The 19,986-nt window shown below is 38.4% G+C and overlaps 1 protein-coding gene across 1 annotated transcript in view; it reads right to left on the minus strand.

Annotated features, from left to right (window-relative positions):
- Nucleotides 1–627: 627 nt before the first annotated feature.
- Nucleotides 628–19,986, minus strand: part of sema4f (sema domain, immunoglobulin domain (Ig), transmembrane domain (TM) and short cytoplasmic domain, (semaphorin) 4F) — a 53,432-nt gene continuing 34,073 nt past the window's right edge. The window contains 19 exon segments of the mRNA XM_055051204.1: nt 628–1,677; nt 1,679–2,198; nt 2,201–2,225; nt 3,016–3,206; nt 3,320–3,375; nt 4,135–4,286; nt 4,411–4,520; nt 4,759–4,972; nt 5,084–5,225; nt 5,435–5,616; nt 5,699–5,724; nt 5,727–5,774; nt 5,777–5,845; nt 5,954–6,073; nt 6,167–6,278; nt 6,637–6,676; nt 6,678–6,733; nt 9,901–9,960; nt 10,752–10,888. Coding sequence (XP_054907179.1) covers nt 1,533–1,677; nt 1,679–2,198; nt 2,201–2,225; nt 3,016–3,206; nt 3,320–3,375; nt 4,135–4,286; nt 4,411–4,520; nt 4,759–4,972; nt 5,084–5,225; nt 5,435–5,616; nt 5,699–5,724; nt 5,727–5,774; nt 5,777–5,845; nt 5,954–6,073; nt 6,167–6,278; nt 6,637–6,676; nt 6,678–6,733; nt 9,901–9,960; nt 10,752–10,888 — 2,405 coding nt within the window. The 3' untranslated portion in view covers nt 628–1,532.

A 19,986-nucleotide genomic window follows, 5' to 3' on the forward strand; every position in this document is an offset into this window, starting at 1 on the left:
ACTATGTAATTTTACTTTTCTGATTACCAATAAAGATGTCAATAAATCAAGTTTGAGTTGAATTTAATCTTACAGCTGTTTCTTGTCTCATTATGTTGGAGATGCAACAAAAGGGAGGGAAACTGGAGATCAGGATGTTTTTTAAATTCTGAATAAAACTAAATTAGTCCTGATGTCAAAGTTACAAAAACTGTCATTCCCGTACCCAAATGTAGAAATGGTTTTACCTCAGAGACATCTTCTGATGTCGACTTCATCAGTTTCTACCCTACAATATACATTGTTGTCACAGGAGTGTTTACACTGTAAACTGATGGGTCAATAAAAATTACCCTCTAATTCAGGATTCCATTTATCTAATAAAACTCAACAGTGTCACAATTCAATATTTCATAATATGGAAAATCCTGAGTGTCATCTTACTGAGTCTTCAGTCAGGAGCTTCTTCAGAGCCGCTGTCATACTGACTGCTACTCTTTGAAGAAAGGTACGAGTTACAATAACATGTAATTGCCCTTTGGAATAAATAAAGTTTAGTTTTAAATGAATTTGAATTGGATTCAGAACACCAAACGTACTTTAATATCGGACAAACATTATCCAAGTGAATATTTCAATCAGAAATAATTACATTTTGTAATAATTTAATGATTTCAGAGAAAAAATAAGAAGCTGTAATGACAACACATGACTCTTTTTTTTTATTATAAAACACATGACAAAAAAAACCTCAAGACATTTTTGTTGAAATCCACTCACAGAATGAGGCGCCGGTGGCTCTGAGTTAAAAAAGGTCCATTCTTTAAGACATCATTTGAAAGACGTTCGACTTGTTTCGATAATCTGGAAAGCGGGTCGGCTCCCAAACACAGACAGGAATCTGACCCTGAATCACTGAAGCTCTAGGGAACAACAGTCATGTCGACAGGGACAGCTCTGTCTTTGGTCCTTTAGTCTCTGACAGTGACATCTCTCCGTCAATGGGGCCCAGACTGGTCCCAGAACCGGGCCCTGCGTGGCTCAGCAGTCCTTTGGTGCGTTCGGATCCATCAGGGTGTGCGGTATGAGCGGTGCGACCACAGAGACAGAGAATTAGCGACACCTAGTTACAGAGAAAGGAGCTAAAACTGAAGTGCACTTTGCCTTTTGAAGTTCCAGGTGAATGACAGACAGTACGACAACAAAATATGGCTTTTCCACGTCTACGCAGGTAGGAATTTCATCTTTGATTTCCTGCTAACATTGGAATTATATGATGACTGACTTTCATGTTCACATCTCAGTTATTTACATTTGCCGTTTACATCCAAACAATGTAAGCTGTGGCTCTCCTGAGTGATACAACAGTGGTGTCTCACACATTTATATTTTTTATGGTGAGCTTCAGTCCATTCATAGAAGTCCTCTGAAGACTTTGACTTATATTCTCATAGATCTCTAGTCTCTCTCTTCATGCCACAGCTCCCGTTCAAAGGCATTTGGCAGTACCTAAAGTGGCATTGAGTTAATTTGCAGTTTGCAGAATGTTTCCTTCATATTGAGCTTTCTTCACACGGTGCAAGAGGAGCTTGAAATTCCGACAAACTGACAAATTCGTCCTCTTGTCCTTTCTTCCTCGCTCCCAGCAATTCATCCTCCATTTCCCTCCCCACCTCCTTCTCTCCCAAATCTGGCCGCCCAGTCCCTCGTCCCCGTCCTCCCCAGCGTGTTCGCTACTAGGATCTCGGAGTTGAGCTTCAGTCCGCTGCCACTGGTGTCGCAGTTGCTGTACAGAGAATGCCCATTGCTCGGGTTGCTGCTAATCCTGGAGCTGCTGAAGCTGTTAATGTGGGGGCCACCATTACCCTGACTGCTGAGCAGGGTTGTGGCCGTGGTTGACGTCGTCTTGCCGTTTTGTTTTTCCGACGACCTGAATCCGTCTGACACCATGCTGGAGCTGCTATGGGACTGCGGCGTTGTCGAGGAGCACAGCAATTTCTGCTCCTTTCCCGATGACAACGAGTTATCAGGAGCGCGATTGCACGAGCGGGTGCTGTTTTTCCTGTTTAAGAAACAGAGAAGAAACGCTCCACATACTAGACCTAAGAAGAAAAAAAGGACATAGATTGCTAAGTGATGCCGGTTTCCATCCAGGGCAGATGATCCTCTAGCATTGGGTTCCTCCAGGTTCAGGAAAAAAGCTGCTCGTCGGCAGGGGTCGGGTCTCTGACGTTAGGTCCTCCCTCCTGAAAGACAAAAAATATATCTTTCAGGCAATGACTTCCTGCGATAAAGTAAAAAGTGTGTTACAGAGCCTTCAAAGGAATTTAAACTCTGAAGTTTGCATTTTATTTAGTTAAAACTACAAACTTTGTGCAATAGAGCAGCAAAAGGTTTGTGGAGATGCTAAGTGGGGAAAAAAATAAATAAATTATATTTTTAAAGAAATCTTTTGTTGAAAAAACTTAGATATTCAATTGTCATCCTATCATTATTATCATCATTATCATCATCATCAATGTGAATACTTATAATATATTACAAATGATAATTATAAATATTATTATTATTAATAATAATAATATTTCAAAAATATTTACCATTTAGAGTTCACTGCCAGCCATATGAGGAACAGTTAAAATAGAAGATGTTCTGTTCAGTTCATAATCAATTAATCAACTTTATTTATGCCATTAGACAGATTTGATTAGTGATTTGAGTCAGCTTTCTTGCCAAACAGGAAACTTTACATACAGACATAATGAATATAAATATAACATGCTTTCCATCCAATCTAACTGTGCAGGAGTCGTTTTGCAAAGACACATTTTCAGTCTCAATATGTGCAAAGCTGCTAGAGACTAATCCCAAATGACCAGCAGCTAAATGTTGTGAAAGGTGATTGGGAAAAGTATTGACTAAGATCAATACTTGAATGTTGGTGTGTTTATAAAAAAATATCTTGCTCTATCGCATAAAGATGAGTCACCATAGATACTTTTGTAAGGCTCTATGGACACAAAAATAAATCCATACCTGGCATGTGCAAACGTAGTGGCCCAGGTTTTCCTCTGTCACGGTCACAGCCAAGTCAGAGTGGTGCTGCCTGGTGTGTCTGTGGGGAGGATACTCCCAGCTGCAAGGCCGAGGAGAAAGCTGGACACATGGCAACAGGATCTGCAGCCCAGGGGAGACTTTCAGCTCCTTGGTGGATGGATTGCATCGTCCTACAGCACAGGGAAGTAAAGGAGCTTAAAAACAGTATTTACCACGAGACGTGAAGGTTCAACAACAAAAAAGAAACCTATGCTCATCTTATATGACACCTGGATCTGCTTACCCGCTTGAGAATCACACCTTTTTAAGGCCTCATCCACAACGTCACCTGAACCAGGACTGGAAGCAGAAAAACAGAGAATCACTCAGATTGTTGGCTAATGTTTGTTCTTCTATTTCCTTTTGTTCAATAACTATGTTAGGTTTGTTATTTTTAATTATGTGATGTGTTTTTTTTTTCTTCTTATGTTTTCTGACTGTTTGGTCATTCATTATTATTACTTATCACAAATAAGGTCTAACAGAACAAGATAGGTGTAAAACAATGGACCTCTTGTATAGCTAGCTACTTTAGTTACTGTTGTAAAATAACTGTTATTAATCCAACCCAGGGCAAGTAAATAAAATAAAATAAAGTGACAAAAAATAATAAAATAATTATTTAGCAAAAGAAAAATGATAAATTGAAATTTCTCAATCTAAAAAATAGATTTTTCCTATTTTCTCTACTTTCTGGCGAAATACTGTGAAGTAAAGCAGCAAAAAAATGTTAATTGGTTGTTTAGAAAATAAAAGGTGACAAAACAAAGACTAAAAATCAAAGTACTTTCTGCTTTAATATAAGGTTATGTAAGGTTTTTCCATGAATGTTAATATCTCTTTGTGAAATATCTGAAGTTTTATATCTTTTCTTTAGGAAAAAAGGCACCAAAAGCTGTGATACAATACATTACTCTGTCTTGGACTACTTTCAGTGATGTAAGAATAATCTTGATAAATATTTGATGAATGAAGCAAAACATATACATTATAAACATAGGGATAATCTAACCTAGATTTTAAGCTTCAGAAAATCTAGGGTAGATTTGTTATACTCACTCTGTGAGTGTGAATCTGCAGGTTTTGTCCTCTGCGCTCCACTCACAGCCAACTCCTCTGGCTCTGGCACAGACCTCACAGCTGGAGTACTGAGCGCAGCCTTCAGTCTGGACTTTAGCCACTGACTGCGGGCTGCCCACCAGCGCTCGGCCCTGGAAACACAGCGACCGCTTACAGAACCAACACACACTGAAACTAGCTATTTAATTTTAAGATTCAACAAGCTAAATGAATAAATGAAGGGCTGGATGTGGGAGACAAAAGCTACTGCTTTACCTGATGCATTATTATATTGTTGACAGGCTCTTGCGGTGAGAAAAGAGGAATCTCTTGAAGTAAAGTTGCATTCTGGTTCGCTACCGCCACCTGGTGGAGCTCCCCACGATCTACAACACAGAAACCATTAAAATGTTTTATTTTAGTTCAAATAAAGAAAAAGTCAAAACTAAATTAATACAAACTGAATTTTATTTTCTGCTGCCATGTTTTAAATACTTGAGTTTTAAGCCAATCAACTGTTTGAGCATTTAAAAACTTGCCTGAATGAATAGTTTAAAATGTAGTGACACAGTGACTCAAAACAGTCATATGTTAGAAGCTTAATTTCTATTCCTTTCTTCTGACCTGTTCCAAGATGGAGGACGGCTCCTCTCCGGTCCTCTGCCTCGCCCATCAGCGTCACAGCCAGCTTGGTGTATTTAATTCCCTTCCGGACCAGCAGAGGCGCTGCAGTGACGCTGTTCTCCATCAGAGGGTGATCCCTCACAAAAGTCAGCACCTTATCAGGAAGTTTCAACGAGGATCCGAATCCCTGAGCCTTTAAGTCGCTGTTCAAACACTAAATAGTAAATAAATAAATAAATAAATAAATAAGGAAGAAAGAAAATAGTTAAATGAGGGGAAAACAAAATGTATTAATGAAAGCAGAAAGAGCGGTGGAGTTCGGTACCTGGCCTGGTCTTGGTGTGGGGACAGTCTCAGGACTGTTCCAGTTCTCACATGTCTTCTTCAGCTCTTTAAAAGGACCGTCCATCACTTTGCTGATGTCAAACAGACTGAAGACACACACCGCTGAAATATCATTGGGCTCCCTGGAAAAAAGAAACATAAAAAGGGGCAAAATTACAAAACTATTTTGTCTTACGTGTCTGTATCACACCATGGTAAAATGTTTCCTAAATATTTCTGAATTAATACCCAGAAAAAAGGTTGTTGCCATCTGCTGTACAATTTTTGCCCACATATTTAACCCTTTTATAAAGCATATTTTTAGGTAATTGTTTTCTCTGACTGTCCTTACCACTGTGAGGTGAACAGCCCATAGAAGTGTGTGCTGCTGGGGTCTCCTGGGGAGTGTTGAGTCGTGAAAACATCTGTCAGGATGTTGTAGCGCTGACCACTCGCTTTGTCTTCACACACCAGTTGGGCCTTGAGAAAGGTGGTCCATCGTCGCTGCAGAGTCTTCATCCCTCCCACGTCAGACTGAACAATCAGATGGTTATATTTACCAGCAAAGCCAAAAAAGAAATGCAATTAAGTCAATTTCGTCAAATGTCTGGGTTACCTTGCAAACCCGCACCACCCTCGGCACTTGGTGTACAGATCGTGCTCTTTGGCCATCTCGGTGAAGAAGAAGTAGATTTGTCATCGTCTCCGGTCGGGTTGCTGTCTGGGGCCTGCTCTATCAACGCCGAGCTCACAAACTCCGGGTCTGAATGCATGAGCAACAACAACAAATGTCCAGGAAGGTCATTCGCAAGACGTGACATTAAGATCAAATGTGTGTGTTTGGGTGCCGGAGAACCTCTGAGCGCCTCACCGTTGAGCCAGTTGATGGATTGGGTCGGTTCGGACGCGCTCCTGCTCGGGGCCCGTTGCCTGGAGATGTCATAGGAAGTTCCCAGGAAGTTACTGGTGGCTGCTGTGTACAGGATGCCATCTGGAGAGAAGAAAGAGAAACATTTATAACAGAGCAGGCTTGGGAAGCATGAATTAAGCCAGTTGAGAACTCATCCAAAGTTTTCGCACTTGCCTGCCATTACAGCTGTGTAACGCTGACTGGGCTCAAAGGGGCATTTGCCCTTCCCAGTCTCCATCTTCACTGCTCCATCCTCTGTTTTTTCCAAGGTGAAGGAGGGAAGGTGCTGCAGGATGACAGAATAAAACACGACTGGGTGAAACTAAACTACTTCTGCTCAGAGCAGCCCAAAGGCGCCAGTGAGGATCAGAGTGAGCTGTAGATTCAGTGTGAGGTGGTTCTATAACCACATGAAAATCCAAAAAAAAATTCTCCTCAGATTTCTATTTGCACAAAAAGTAGAATAAACATGTTTTATTTTCTAGGCACCTAGACATTTTACATGAAAACTGAATAAAATATTTACGTTTCTGTCTGCAATTTAAAACCACTGCTAACTCAAACACAGAACAGATAATGACTTGTTTGCAGTCGATTCTTCACATGCTGCTGCCAAGAAGTACGAAGATGATGGACACACTCACCAGGAATGCACACTGGGGGTCAAAGGCGTAGGAGCCACACGTAGACGCGACCGTCTTTCAGGAACTCCAACAGACGGATGTAGTTGTTGCAGTCCGCCTGCAGGGGGAGACAGAGTTACAGAAATCAGTCAGGCCCAAGTTTGACTCCTTGGTTAAACTTCAACATTTTGTAAATATATTAATACATTTTTGTGATTTCTGTGTGAAAACGTTCCATGTAAATATTCATTCACATTTGAAGATATATTGCAGATTCATGCACAAAGTAAATAAATAACAAAGAATGGTGACATGCCTGCATATGGTTTAATATGTTTTAAATATTGATATTTTGGTCTTCTAAAAGTTTCGTTTTGGGATGGAAATGGCTGTCTTTTTTTCATGATCCAAAAAGCAGGCCGACAATGTTATATTTTTATCTCTTCTGTCTGTCTGAAATGGAAAAATACCCTCATAGTCTCACCTCACTAACCAGGAAAAGATGACGCAGGTAATTTATATTGAAGTGGGTTGGCGTGTGCAGGTGCGTGTGTGTATGTGGGCGCATGTGTGTGTGTGTGTGTGTGTGTGTGTGTGTGTGTGTGTGTGTGTGTGTGTGTGTGTGTGTGTGTGTGTGTGTGTGTGTGTGTGTGTGGAGCACAAAGACTGCATGTTTTTTCTGGATGAGCTCCAGGCCTGAGTCACTTCTTCCCAGGGAACAGATCCTCTCCCAAGCCCGGATCATGTCACCTGAATCAGCCCTCCCTGCTAACCTCCCGCCACCGCCATGGTGGTTCAGCTCTGTGGGAGGCCCACTGCCAACCAAAATACTCTCCACTCATCAAATACAGCCTCAAATTAGGATCACAAATTTAATGTGCAGCTTGAAATTAACACAACAATAAGACTATTGTTACTCTATTCATTTTTAATTACTAATTCTATGATTTCAGCCTTTTACTAATTGAAGCTGCAGAATGGAATTAGATATTCCTTAAGTCATGGGTTCGTTGTAGGCATTTTTCAGTATGATGAATAAATAGATCAAATTCATTTGGAAGAAAATCTATTGCATCTGTCATTTACCATATTCATAATCTGTGTTTAGTAAAATCTTGCAGTAATGATTTAAATTTGACCAGTTCGGGCAATGGGACCTGCATTATTGGTATTTACTTGGTGATTGATCATCAATGATGAGGTGAACTCATTATTGGGATGAGTTAATTTATCATTAATTTGGGGATTTAATGATGCATATGACTTGTTTTTTCCATGCTAGATGGACTCCATAATACATGACGTAGTGATATACTGTCAAAATTCAGCTTTGGAAAAAAACTAAGGGCCCACTGATTATCCCACCAAATATTAATTTCTGAACTGAGTTAAAATATCAGTATTGTTTCTAAATGAATATGAACTTGTTGTCTTTGCATTATTTGAGGTCTGAAAGCGCTGCACCTTTTGTGTAATTTTGACCATTTATCATTTTTTGCAAATAAATACAAAATGTTTGCTTGGAATTTCAGAGACATGTTGTCAGTAGTTCAAAGAATAAAAGAACAATGTTCATTTTACTCAAACATATACCTATAAAAGTAAAATCAGAGAAACTAGGGGGGTTCTTAAGTTTTTTTTTTTTCCAGTTGTACCAGAGTACCATCCTAATCCAGTCTCAGTTCCTGGAATGAAACGTTTCCTTCCCGGTTAGAAAATGTGGAAGAGTGTAGCATGCCTCTCCACTTATGTTCAAGTATTGGAAGTTGAACTTTAACCTCACACATATTTATCGTCATCAACAAGCTGAAGCTAAAAGCATTTGCAAACATGTATGCAAATATTAAAGCCTGCATAAGTGCAATTCTGATCCTGTTTTTATTGAAGAAAACTGTGCATGTTATGCTGTCAGTGAACCTTAGAAAAAGACAATAAAAACCCAGAAATATAATGTTATGGTTAACTTAGAAAAGCTGCTTAAAAAAAGGGTTTCTAAGTTAGCAAATTTTCTAGTAAACCGCTACTCTCCTAGTTTCCCCAGTAAATCTAAGTGCCTGCACCACCTTCACTGTAAAGCTGTATAAACCCTTAAATGTGGTGTGAAATGTCCTCAGTTCTTCAAAATGTTCTCACTCCAGCAGTTCTAAGCTGTCTCTTTCAAAGATAACCAAGCACACAAATACACGCAGGTGGTCTTCTGTTGAGTCTGTCGCAGTGGTTTTCTAAACGCAGTCTTGCTTTTTCTCATAGCTGCTTCCTTCTCTCTTCTTATTCCCTCTGACTCAGGCATAATCTTTTAATCAATGTTTTTGCATGATAAAAATCCCTTTGTATTCCTGCTTTTATCAGTGAGTCAGCTTCCCAGTTTTTTACACAGAAAAGTGCTATCTATAAAACAGCTAAAATGGACTTGTAAGCTTCCATTAAAGCTTAAAAGGGTTGTCAATCTGACATTGCATTAAAAATAATGAATCACTCTGGCATGAATCAACAAATACATCTTAGCATTTACTTTAAGTAGACACTGTAGAAGAAGATGCAAAGCTTGACTGTACTTTACGCTCTATTTAATCAGTTTCCGGCGGTTAGTGGACATCTGTGACTTTATATACAGCCTGTCTCCTGATTCTGTGTCCGTTCGCGAGCTAACACCTTGTATGAGGGCCTGGCATCAGTCCCAGAACTTCATGTCTGATGCCCAGTAACATGGGCTTGTGAAACACACACACACACACATTTCTGTGTGTAGCATACACAAATGTATGCTACCAAAAATAGGTGAAGAGGTAAATACAACTTGGATCCAGTACATACCACCTACAAGTACATATGTCCCAAAAATATGAAAATAATTTCACAAAATTACATGTGATGTTTCAGGTGTTTTGCTTTTATCACCTGTTTTCCATCAGACAACATAAGAGATTTTTTGTTCTTTTTTTGTTTGTTTGCTTTATGCAAATTATATTGAAAATAATAATAAAAATATCTAGTGAGGCTGATCACATCAATTGAAAAGAGTTACCCACATCACATTTATGTTTTGCACTGAATAAACAAAACAAAAAAAATCCCAAATCCCCAAAAAATATATATAATAGTTGACCATAGAACTAGAGTACTCTTTCGCCATGCTGCACAGATTGACGACACTAGAACAGCAAACAACAGGAGCCTCTAAATCAAAAATGTAGATAGAATGAATTATTAGTACCTGATTGAGTCTATAAATCTGAGTTATTTCTAAATCCAAACAGAAGATGAAGGGCTTTAAAAAAGTCTCACCTCTGTCTTTCCTTTCCCCACGCAAGACTTCCTTTTCTCTTCCGGTACGGCCCAATCAATCTGAAGGAAGGTGAGAAGAAAGAGTCAACAACTGCTTACAGATAGCTAATCAATATCAGATTAATCACATCCTGTAACCCAAAACGATTTGCTATTGTTGCCTGTCACTGGAAAAGGCTGATCTTTAAATATCCTTTAAGACAAATTGTATTTTATGTTCATATTATCAAGAGGTGGGACATGCTCTTTTCTCCAACTCTGGAAGAAGTTTTCTTTCCCAGTGTATCTGAAACATGAGGTAAAAGGGCAAATCCAGGAAAAACAAGCCAGTTAAAAATACAACACTTTGTTATTTATAATCCATCTCTACATTCATGAGATCCAGAAGTGAGTGAAACTTGTCTTTTCTTTTTGGAATAAAATAAAATTTGCTTTAATCATATTTCACCCTTTCCCTTTGCATTTTTTTATAAATTTTTTTATCAAATCAAATCAAGACTTTTCTAAAGCTTATGTTACATAAAAGTTCTCTAACTTTTCTGATCTAATCATAAGAATTATGAGTAGAATATAAATATATTTTATTGTCTCTCACTGGGAAAATGTTTGTGCAATAGGAATTCTGTACAGAAAAGGCAAAATTTCAACATAAATACATTGTAGTAATAAAAAAAAATATTCCTAAATCAAGCAGAAGATGAAGGGTGGCATACTCATAAATGAATAGTTGACTCAAATGACTTATTTGCTTCATCTGGTGTGAAAAGGAAACATTTGATCATTTGGGATCCATTTCTATCCACACAGTTCACACACACATATAAATTTGCTCTTATCCACTGCAGCATCACCTTTTTTGGTGGTTGCTTCAGGTTTTTGGTGTCCACAGCTAGAATGGCGTCCTTGGCGCCCAGGAAAAGGGTCCCTGTGGAAGAGTCCAGCAGGAAGGTGCTGAAGTTCGTCACACCCTTGAATGTCTCTCGCTCTGCTGCACAAAACAGAAAAAGAGAGGGAGGAAGAATTAGTGCCATTTCTCTGTGTTTGTTTTGAATCTGTTGTTCATGTGGAGCTCTGTATTTGAATCAATTTCATTCCCCAGGGAGACATAAAACAGGCTAAATAATAAAACATAGTAATGTACAGTAAACAATAGACTCTTCTCTACATAATACATGGTGTGCTATATCAGCTATATTTGTCTCCTCTTCTGAAATGGATCGCATAAATCAAATCCCAGAAGCTTTTGAATAGCGCTCCAGCTCTTGTTTGCTCTCTCAGTCAGTCACTCTCCCTCCTACTCTTTTCCTCTTTACAACAAAGCATCATGTGTGTGTGAATGCGTGTGTGTGTGTGTGTGTGTATCCTCACTACAGAGAGGGGAAAAGCACAGCTGTTTTATTCAGTGTCTTTGGTGGAAGACTTTAACTGCACCTGTGTGTTTAAATGAGGGGAAATCTGACAGATTTCAGTTTTTTTCTTTTCAAGCTGACCTTTAATGAAAAAGGGCCGGGCGTAATTATGGACAGAAGACACGCATACGCCCACATGCGCAAGCATGCGTCTCATGTCCAAAGAAGTAACTCAAGAGACGAGTTTGCAAACACAACCTGATAAAACACAAACATACTGTACCTGCTGATCACAGAGGATTTAACACCGATGTTGATCATTCAAGCGACACAAACAAAACGTACTAATTAATGAATTATGAGTCTCATCAACAACACGGCTTACAGTTGTGTGCAGTTTTAGGCCCCAGTGGAAAAGGTGCATCATGTTTATCCTGCGTGTACGGATCTGCTCTTTAAAATCTATTGTTACACCAATAATTTATGGCAAAAGAAATCGGCTAGTAATTAAAATAAAATGAACTACAACATGGAAAAATTAGCAAACACTACATACACTTTAATACACTCCACGACAATGACTGCCTTCCGTTCAAGCAACGTACTGCATTTCCTTTAAACATTTCCATAATGGAGGGGAAAAAAGACAAAGAGCAAACACAAACAGCATGGGCTGCATGCCCACTATTAACTACCAACGGTGCCAAAATATGATTAGCAGCATTCAGCTGCCAAAACTCATGTCTGTATCATAATTCTTTCTCCTGATTACTATTCATCAAAAATAAGATTATTTTGAAGTATTTAAAATCTCACTTTACAGCTGGCAACAAAACAAACACACCAAAAGAGCAATCTGCCAGGGTACAACATATGTAATACAAGTCTTTAGAAATGCTGGGCATGATTTAGAAAAACAGCAGAAAATATAGTTTATTCATCCATGTCCAGTGAAATGGTTACAAGAACTTATTTCTAGATAAATATATTTTTTATTATTTGAAACGCCACAAACATCCAGATATAAAAAGTCTCTTGAATATCCAAACAACTTTGACTCATTTTTCCACTTCCTTTAGTTGACGCTATAAAAAATATCACAAATATCACTTTGAGGGAACGAAAAATGTTATTTCACCACCAACAAAATGATTTCCAAAAGAGCTATTTGCAGAAAACTTGGCAAATAGATGATGGAGTGAAGGACACCGAATCTCACAAATCCATTGTGGGAATTTTTTTTTTAATATTTCTTAAAAAACAGGAGTTTCATAATATTTTAGGCCTGACACTTTTCATTTTAGTTTCCATTTGTCCAATTTAACCATTTTTCCTCAGCGGTACCTGTAAATCTGTTGTCATGGTCAGATACAAGGACTGTGCTGAAATGAAAAACATCAGAAATGTAAAGATTTACTAACCAAGGCCAGCTTAAAAAGGTTTTAGGAAGGTTGGGCTGCAAGCCAACCTGAAATATGTCTAAATAAAACGCCTAGAGCAGCACCCAGGTGTTTTCTCTTGTCTTCGCTGATTATAAGGACAAACACGGAGGACAGATGAGGGAGACAAACCCATAATTATTTTTCAGGTCCAGCACATAGAAAAGAAAACTACCTATATTTGGCCTGTGTTCAACAGACTAACACAAAGACATGAACTATCTATCTGTGAAAAGCCCAGTTTAAATTCTCTAAATTACTTAAAATTTATATTTTCTGGAAGAATGGACAGAGAATTTATCCAAATGCATTTTGGAGCAACATGACCTCCAGTGTAGCAGCTGTCGACTGAAAGATTTACACCGGCGCAATCATCCTCTGTTTCTCGTATGTCGGATGAGACTCAAAGCGCCACGTCGGGGCGGCCTGATAAACGGCGCTCAGCGCTGACATGGTTTTCCACTTAAGAGGCCGTCCGTCTGTCTGCGCTGCGTCGTTCGGTTCTGCAAAACGAGAAGACCCCAACAGCACACTGACATCTGCCAGTAACCCAATCAGACACTTTCTCTCCTCTCGCCTCTGTCCAGACCCCCCCGTGCAGATAGCCTGTGTCTGTTTCCCATAACATTTCACATGAATGTCATTTCTCATTTACTGAGAAGCCATCTGTTCCGCTAATGGCCTCCAGGCTGTCAAATCACAAGAGCGGCTCTCATTCGCCCTGCGCTTCCTGGAAATTAGTCAAAGTGACGACAAAGATGTTGAGCAACACGAGAAAACTGTTAAATGTCTTCTGTAGGAGTGGGCTTTTATCATATTCTTTACCATTTATCGTGAAACAATTCTTGTCATGATGAGAATTTTTATTTATTGTTATGATAAATTTCAGCTGTAGATATTAAATACTTTTTTTTAAAACTGACAGTGTGTTTGTAAATGTTATTTTCACTTTTCTATTCATTTTTTTCCATAAACACATCAATAAATGTCAGTAATTTCGAAAACATGATGAAATGCAGCTACTGGGAGCAGTCCAGTCATATAAACCACACATTTCTAAGTAAATGGCATCTTGAAGAATCTTATTTCAGATGAGTGTTTTTCAAGAACAGTATTTCTGTTTGTGGCGTTTGAATGATGTGCCATTTTGTCTCGCTACTGCAAAGCTATTTATCACCTAAAAATAAGTAGAAAATGTTTTTTAATCTTTATCGTTATCACAACAGTACTGTAAAATTCCCTATTGACCATCCTCCACTATAAAACTGGCAGATTATTACACTTATATCAGGAGGTTTTTCCCAATTTGACCAGTGAAACAATCTGCTGATGGAACTTTTTCATCAATGTTAAGGAATTATTGAATTCAAAAAAGCGCTTATAAATTTCTGAAGAGTTACTTGTAAATTCGTTCTGTTTTATTTCAAGTGTAATAAGAGATTTGCACCAAAAATATTTGGTAATGTTTTGAGTTTTGCTGTGTAGTTTTCAGCCCAGTTTTACCACACCAGATTGATCACGCTAATCTCTTAAAAACACAAAGAAAAAGTAATAAAACCATTTTTTAAATTTCCTTTTTCCCAGCCGTTGTTTCCTTCAAACCTCACAACCCTGAGTTGACTTCTTCAACAGCATATTTCTTCATTTCAGGTCTCATACACACATATGCATGCAACCATGTTTAGCAAAGTAGACATAAGTGTTAGTGACACGAGCCAAAAGCAAGATCTGGAGCCACGTCCTTGTGAACTCTCCTCACTTGCTGTGTAGGACACGCACACACATCCACAGCAAGTTGCACATGATGGCACCACCTGCTGTTCACCCAATGCAGAGAGATGATTCCTAGAGCTGCACCATCTGCCTCTGCATTAGCAAAATGCAGGACTCTGACAGACATACATACTCTAATCTAAGTTATTAATTTATATATTTAAGGTCATTCTAACCAAACAAACTGAGGTCAGCCAAAAGTAGAACTCTACTTCCTCAACAGATCAACCAGGAAGAGTTGATGCAGTTGTTAGCGCTGTTGTCCTAGAAGAAGATTTTCTCCATTACAGAGAGGATTATAATATCAAGGTGACACATTCAGTAACAAATAACAGCAGGGTAGGCTTTTATTTATATGCTATAATCTCTAAAATCTATGAATGCAAACATGTATAAAGAAGACTAAGGATTGGGATTCTTATCAAACCACTAAACAGAATATACAACTTGCATACCACAGAATAAAAAGAACATTGACATTAATCAATAGTTTTACCACTATTTTATGTTAGCTTTAGCATTTTAGCCATTGACATTATGCATATGATGAGAAGATTCAAGCGTGTCGAGTGTGAAGCAGCAAAACCAACTGAAACACATCTAACCAAATATGGCTTCCAAGCTGATTTTTACGAATGTGATATTGCAACCATTGGTACTGTGATAATAATAGCGATTCCATATATACTTACTTTTGCCCTTACCCCGTTGTTTTGGATATTAACAGTGAAAAGCAAAGCTCGCTCACATTTGTCCCCTGGCTATTGGTCAAACAGGCTCAACAAAGTACAACTGATTCTACAATCATAGCTAAAGAAACTTTGCAATTAAAATAAATATAATGTCTAATGTTGTGCTTGTAGTAGCATGGTTTATGTTTCTGTAAGTAGAGGAGCACTGTATGTTTATATTTGAATAAAACTGGGTTTCAATTTACTTGTCTTTGCACTTCTATGTTTATGTAAATTAATTTGCAGCAAAAGAAAACAAAATGTTCTTGTTTCAGAATGTTAAGCTCCACAGTTTATATATTCTGAATAAACTTCTGATTTGTCTTCCTTCTGTTTGGGGAATTTTGAAATGCTGTGTGGTTTCAGGCTCCTGCACCTGTTACTCATCTGCAATCAGCGCTCCAGCCATCAGTCAGTAATACTTCCTGGTTCTTTATCAGATCCTCCTGTTGGTTTCCTGTACCCTGTCGGTTTCTGCTGGCTTATGCTAAGCTGACAGTTTCACGGTTTATTTTTGAGCTCCGGAGTCTCAGTTCAATTATTTAAGTGTATCTGCCTCATGGTTCCCTGCCTTTCTGTCTCCATTTGGATCCTTTGGATTGATGACATCTTGAAGGTCTGTTTGCCCACAAGGAGCCTGAGTTAGATTTTTATTTCTTTTTATCGTTCATTTTCTAAGGATTTGGGTGAAACTATTGTATCTTGTGCAATTAACCCGATTGCAATTCAAGCCTCAGTTATCACTAAAATATCAACAGGAAATGCTTTATAATGGAGTGTGACGCATTAAGAGATTTCATGCATACATTTTATCTCATTTATAGTCACAATTAGACAACTGATGAGCCTTCTTAATAGCAGCAATGTGATATTTTCTCATATGAGACAATAATATTGCACAAATATAAAACAAGAATGTGTAATTATAGTTTTATAAAAAATCTAATCTAAGGCAAAAAGCGAGCGGTAGCTGCATAAATGAGTAAGTACTCCTAAAATACAAAATTCTCTCCCCCGCCATGAATCATTCATTCATTATACATTAAACATGACAGAGAGGCTTCCAGGGAGGTATGCCAACAGCGAGTGTGTGCGTGCGTGCAGGCGTGTGTGTGAGAGAGAGGGCGTGTGCATGTGTGTGTTGTCCATGAAGGATTTAATAATCTGACTTTTGCTCTGAGGGACCAACCTCGGTCCTGTGGCTGCAGGGCACCGAGGGACCAAGTGGGATGTGATAAATTATACACCTCCCTTCTTCTTCTGTCAATCAAAACCGACGGGATGGAGAGAAAAGCTGGAGTGAGAGACCCACATGTTCCTTCCCCCATAGTCTCTGGACACACACACACACACACGCACGCACACGAACACACACACGCACACACACACACGCACACACACCCACACACACACACACACACACACACACACACGTGAATGTTTGGCGCCTGCAGAGAGACAGGACACAGCTGCATGATCACCACAATCCCATAGACACACATGTGTACAGCCACTCAGTGCCATTTTAAATTATGCAGCTGCAGCTTCCTCTAAATGATACGTTTTGGCAAAACTACTTCACAGGTTAATGTAGAAAAGCAGCTATTGGAGGACCGCCTGAACGAACTGGGAGTCTGACCCGCTCCATGTTTGCTTCTCACCCTAAATTATTGCATCTCTGTGTGCCGAAGAGGGAAAACGGCTTCCCTGCTCTCTTCTGTCGGTCATAAACACCTGTTGAAGGTTACTCAGCTGGGATGATTAAAATTTATGGCAAATTTTAATGTCTAGTTTCAGAACAAACACAAACATCAATATCATGCTAGTTTGTGAACCACTTCTGTTTTTTCATGTTAATTTGTTGGAAAAACACAGAAAACATGTTAATTTAGGAGGGTAAAGAAAAACCCTCTTCAACTCCAGAATAGTGAAATCTAAAATGATCCACATTTTTGGGTCAAAGCTTATCTCTGTAGCATTTTTCTGGTTCTTATTAAGCTCAAACCAGTGCATCAAAGAGCACCCGGTTTGTTGATGCATTTGCCAGGCTAAGAAAAATGTGAGTTTTATGTTTTAATGCATATAATAACAGATAAAGGTCAGATTTTCTTGTAGCCGGTTACCAGTCAGAGTCGAATTATTAGCATGATGTTTGGTTTGTTGACATGGTTAAAGTTGCATTCTCTTGTCTCAGGACTTCTGAGTTAACCAATCAGAAATACAACAAGAGCAGCCATGTTGAAGTTTAGTCTCCAACATGGCTGCTATGCACATTAAAACATGATGAAAGTAGCAGTAATGAACTATTTATTAACACTTCTGATGGTGTGTACGATATTAAACAACTGTCAAACACAATCATGTATGACCTTTATTTGTAAACATGTTCTCTGAGTATTTAAATGTTTAATCTGAAGCACATTTTTAGATTGTTTTGCTTCTGATATTTCAACACTAAACCACATAACAAATGAGCAAAGTGATTGTGCACTGCTGAGATGTCAAATGGATGATTCATTATATGCACAATAGTGTTAACTCTCATTTACAAGACACATGTAGGGCCTGTTAAAAGAAGACTCTAAATAGTGAGAAGCATTTACTTATCTTTATATTGTTTCTAAATTGCTCATTGTCTCTGCTTTGACTGATGACAAATGTCAGCTATTCAAGTGTATCCTGCTTTAGATGTTAGTAGATTGTCAAGATTAGAACTGAAGTCAGTTTGCACAAGTTTATCATTAAATGTCAAACGAAAGCATCAACAAGTTAGTAAAAGTCCACTAACACTGACAAAGTGAAAAACAAAAATCCTGAAAACAGAAAAATACAAGTGAAAAAATAGAACATTTGAAACGGATTCTGTAAACAAACCCAAAAGTCAGGATGAACAAAGAAACCTTGTAGAGCTTTGCTCTCCACTCGGCTCCTCTGACCATATCTTGACACAAACTGACACACTTGAAAGCTACTGAAGCAAAACCGCAAACCCTGAGTGACATTTTTACAAATTTAGAAAATCTGGACCACGGACAACTTGACATGTATCAGAGTTTCAGAATCACGTCTTTTCAGCGGGATACCAGTGAAAGTACGGGAATGACCTCAGTTTTATTCGGCTGTATGGAGAAATTTAATTGTGATGTGATAACGATAACTATACAAGCTATTATTTATTTTTTAGGTAACTGTATGGCGTTGACTGCATTACACAGCAGTCATACCCCCACAAACACAAATACTGCTCTCTCCAAACATATCCATTTTTAATGCACTTCTTTAGCACATCGCTCACATAAATAAGTGTAACTTGTGTCACTAAACCGCAGACAGTAATCACATTTAATATTTTAAATTTTAGAGATCAATAAATCAAAACTCTTATGAAATATATCACAATAAATGATGAACAACACAATTAATGGCTACCCCTCCCCCACTTGTTGCTGGTGCTCAACCTAGAAAATGTCTTTGGTCGAAAAAACACAGACAGCTTACCGGGCCTGACAAGCAGCTAATATGAGTTATTTTATACTTTTCACAGAAAAGCAAAAACATATAACATTCTGTGCATTTGTGGCATTTGCAATGTCTGAGGCAAAGTCATAAATATCTAAATAAAACAATCATTTCCTGCTATAACGTCCGTATTTGTGTGGGTGAGGCGCTTTAGCTAAAGAAACCGCAGCCCGAAGCATCACTGAGCATAAAACTGAAACTGGGTGTGGTATAAAAGCTCTGCAGCTAAATATTAAATCTATGTTGACATGGGATCATGAACTGTTCTAGGGGAAGAAGAGAAGCAACTTCAGCTTTTCTAATAACAGAAGCTCATGTAAAATATTAAATAATACAATTTCACTATCAGGAAGGAGCCCTTAAATCAGTTATTGGTGCCATAAATAAGATTAGGTTTCTAATTATAAGAGTTAAAAAATATTTAAAATAATAACCTATTATAATTTATAACAGTAAAGAGTTTTTTTGTCAGTGGTAGTTAATTTTATTGGTGCTGGCTGATTGCAATTGGAAATTGGCAGTAATTTAGTATTATTCCATGTAATGTGTCTGTAAAAGAGAACTGAAGATCTTGTTGCATGTAAGTGGAAATGGCAAAACCTGCAATCAGCTATAGTGTGGACCTTACTTCAAAATACCTGTGTTGCAAAAAGCAATACCTTATAGAATAAACGTTTATCAGATGTTTCCATGTGGAAGAAGCTCCGTGGATTAGAGTTGGATTGGGCCTAAAACATCCAGCCCGACCGGACCCAAGCCAGTAGACATTGTGTCCGAGCCTGATCCAAGCCAACTAATTAAATTTAGTTATAAACCTCAGCCTGAAGTAAATCTGAAATATTTTAGGTTGTAGACCATAATGGGAGTAAGCAGTTTGACTTTCTAGATTTATCTCCATTTTGTTGCTTACAATAAAGTGTTAATTAGAGAATTAATACTTTATTCATGCTGATTTTTCTCTTGAGCAGAACATCTAAAGGCTGCATGTGGGTCTGATGTAAGCTTTGCTAGATCTGGAAGTAGTTTTGTACCCAGATTTCAGGTGAACACTAGTAAAACAGCCCCCTGCGGTTTGAGAACTACCTGTTTGCTTTTATCCTTGAGCTGTGATGTAACAGTAAGAAAGAAACATCTTTGAGCAGGGGGGAAGCCTCTCACTCGAATGGCTGGTGATACTGTGGCCTTCCTCCTCTCCACTCAGAGGTGAAGACATCAAAAAAGTCAAGTGACCCTGAGACACAGCCTTGGCATCTCCTTTGAGGTTCTGCTTAAGTG

This window comes from Poeciliopsis prolifica, unplaced genomic scaffold (assembly GCF_027474105.1).
Source record: "Poeciliopsis prolifica strain line A6 unplaced genomic scaffold, Auburn_PproV2 SCAFFOLD032, whole genome shotgun sequence".
NCBI lineage: Eukaryota > Metazoa > Chordata > Actinopteri > Cyprinodontiformes > Poeciliidae > Poeciliopsis > Poeciliopsis prolifica.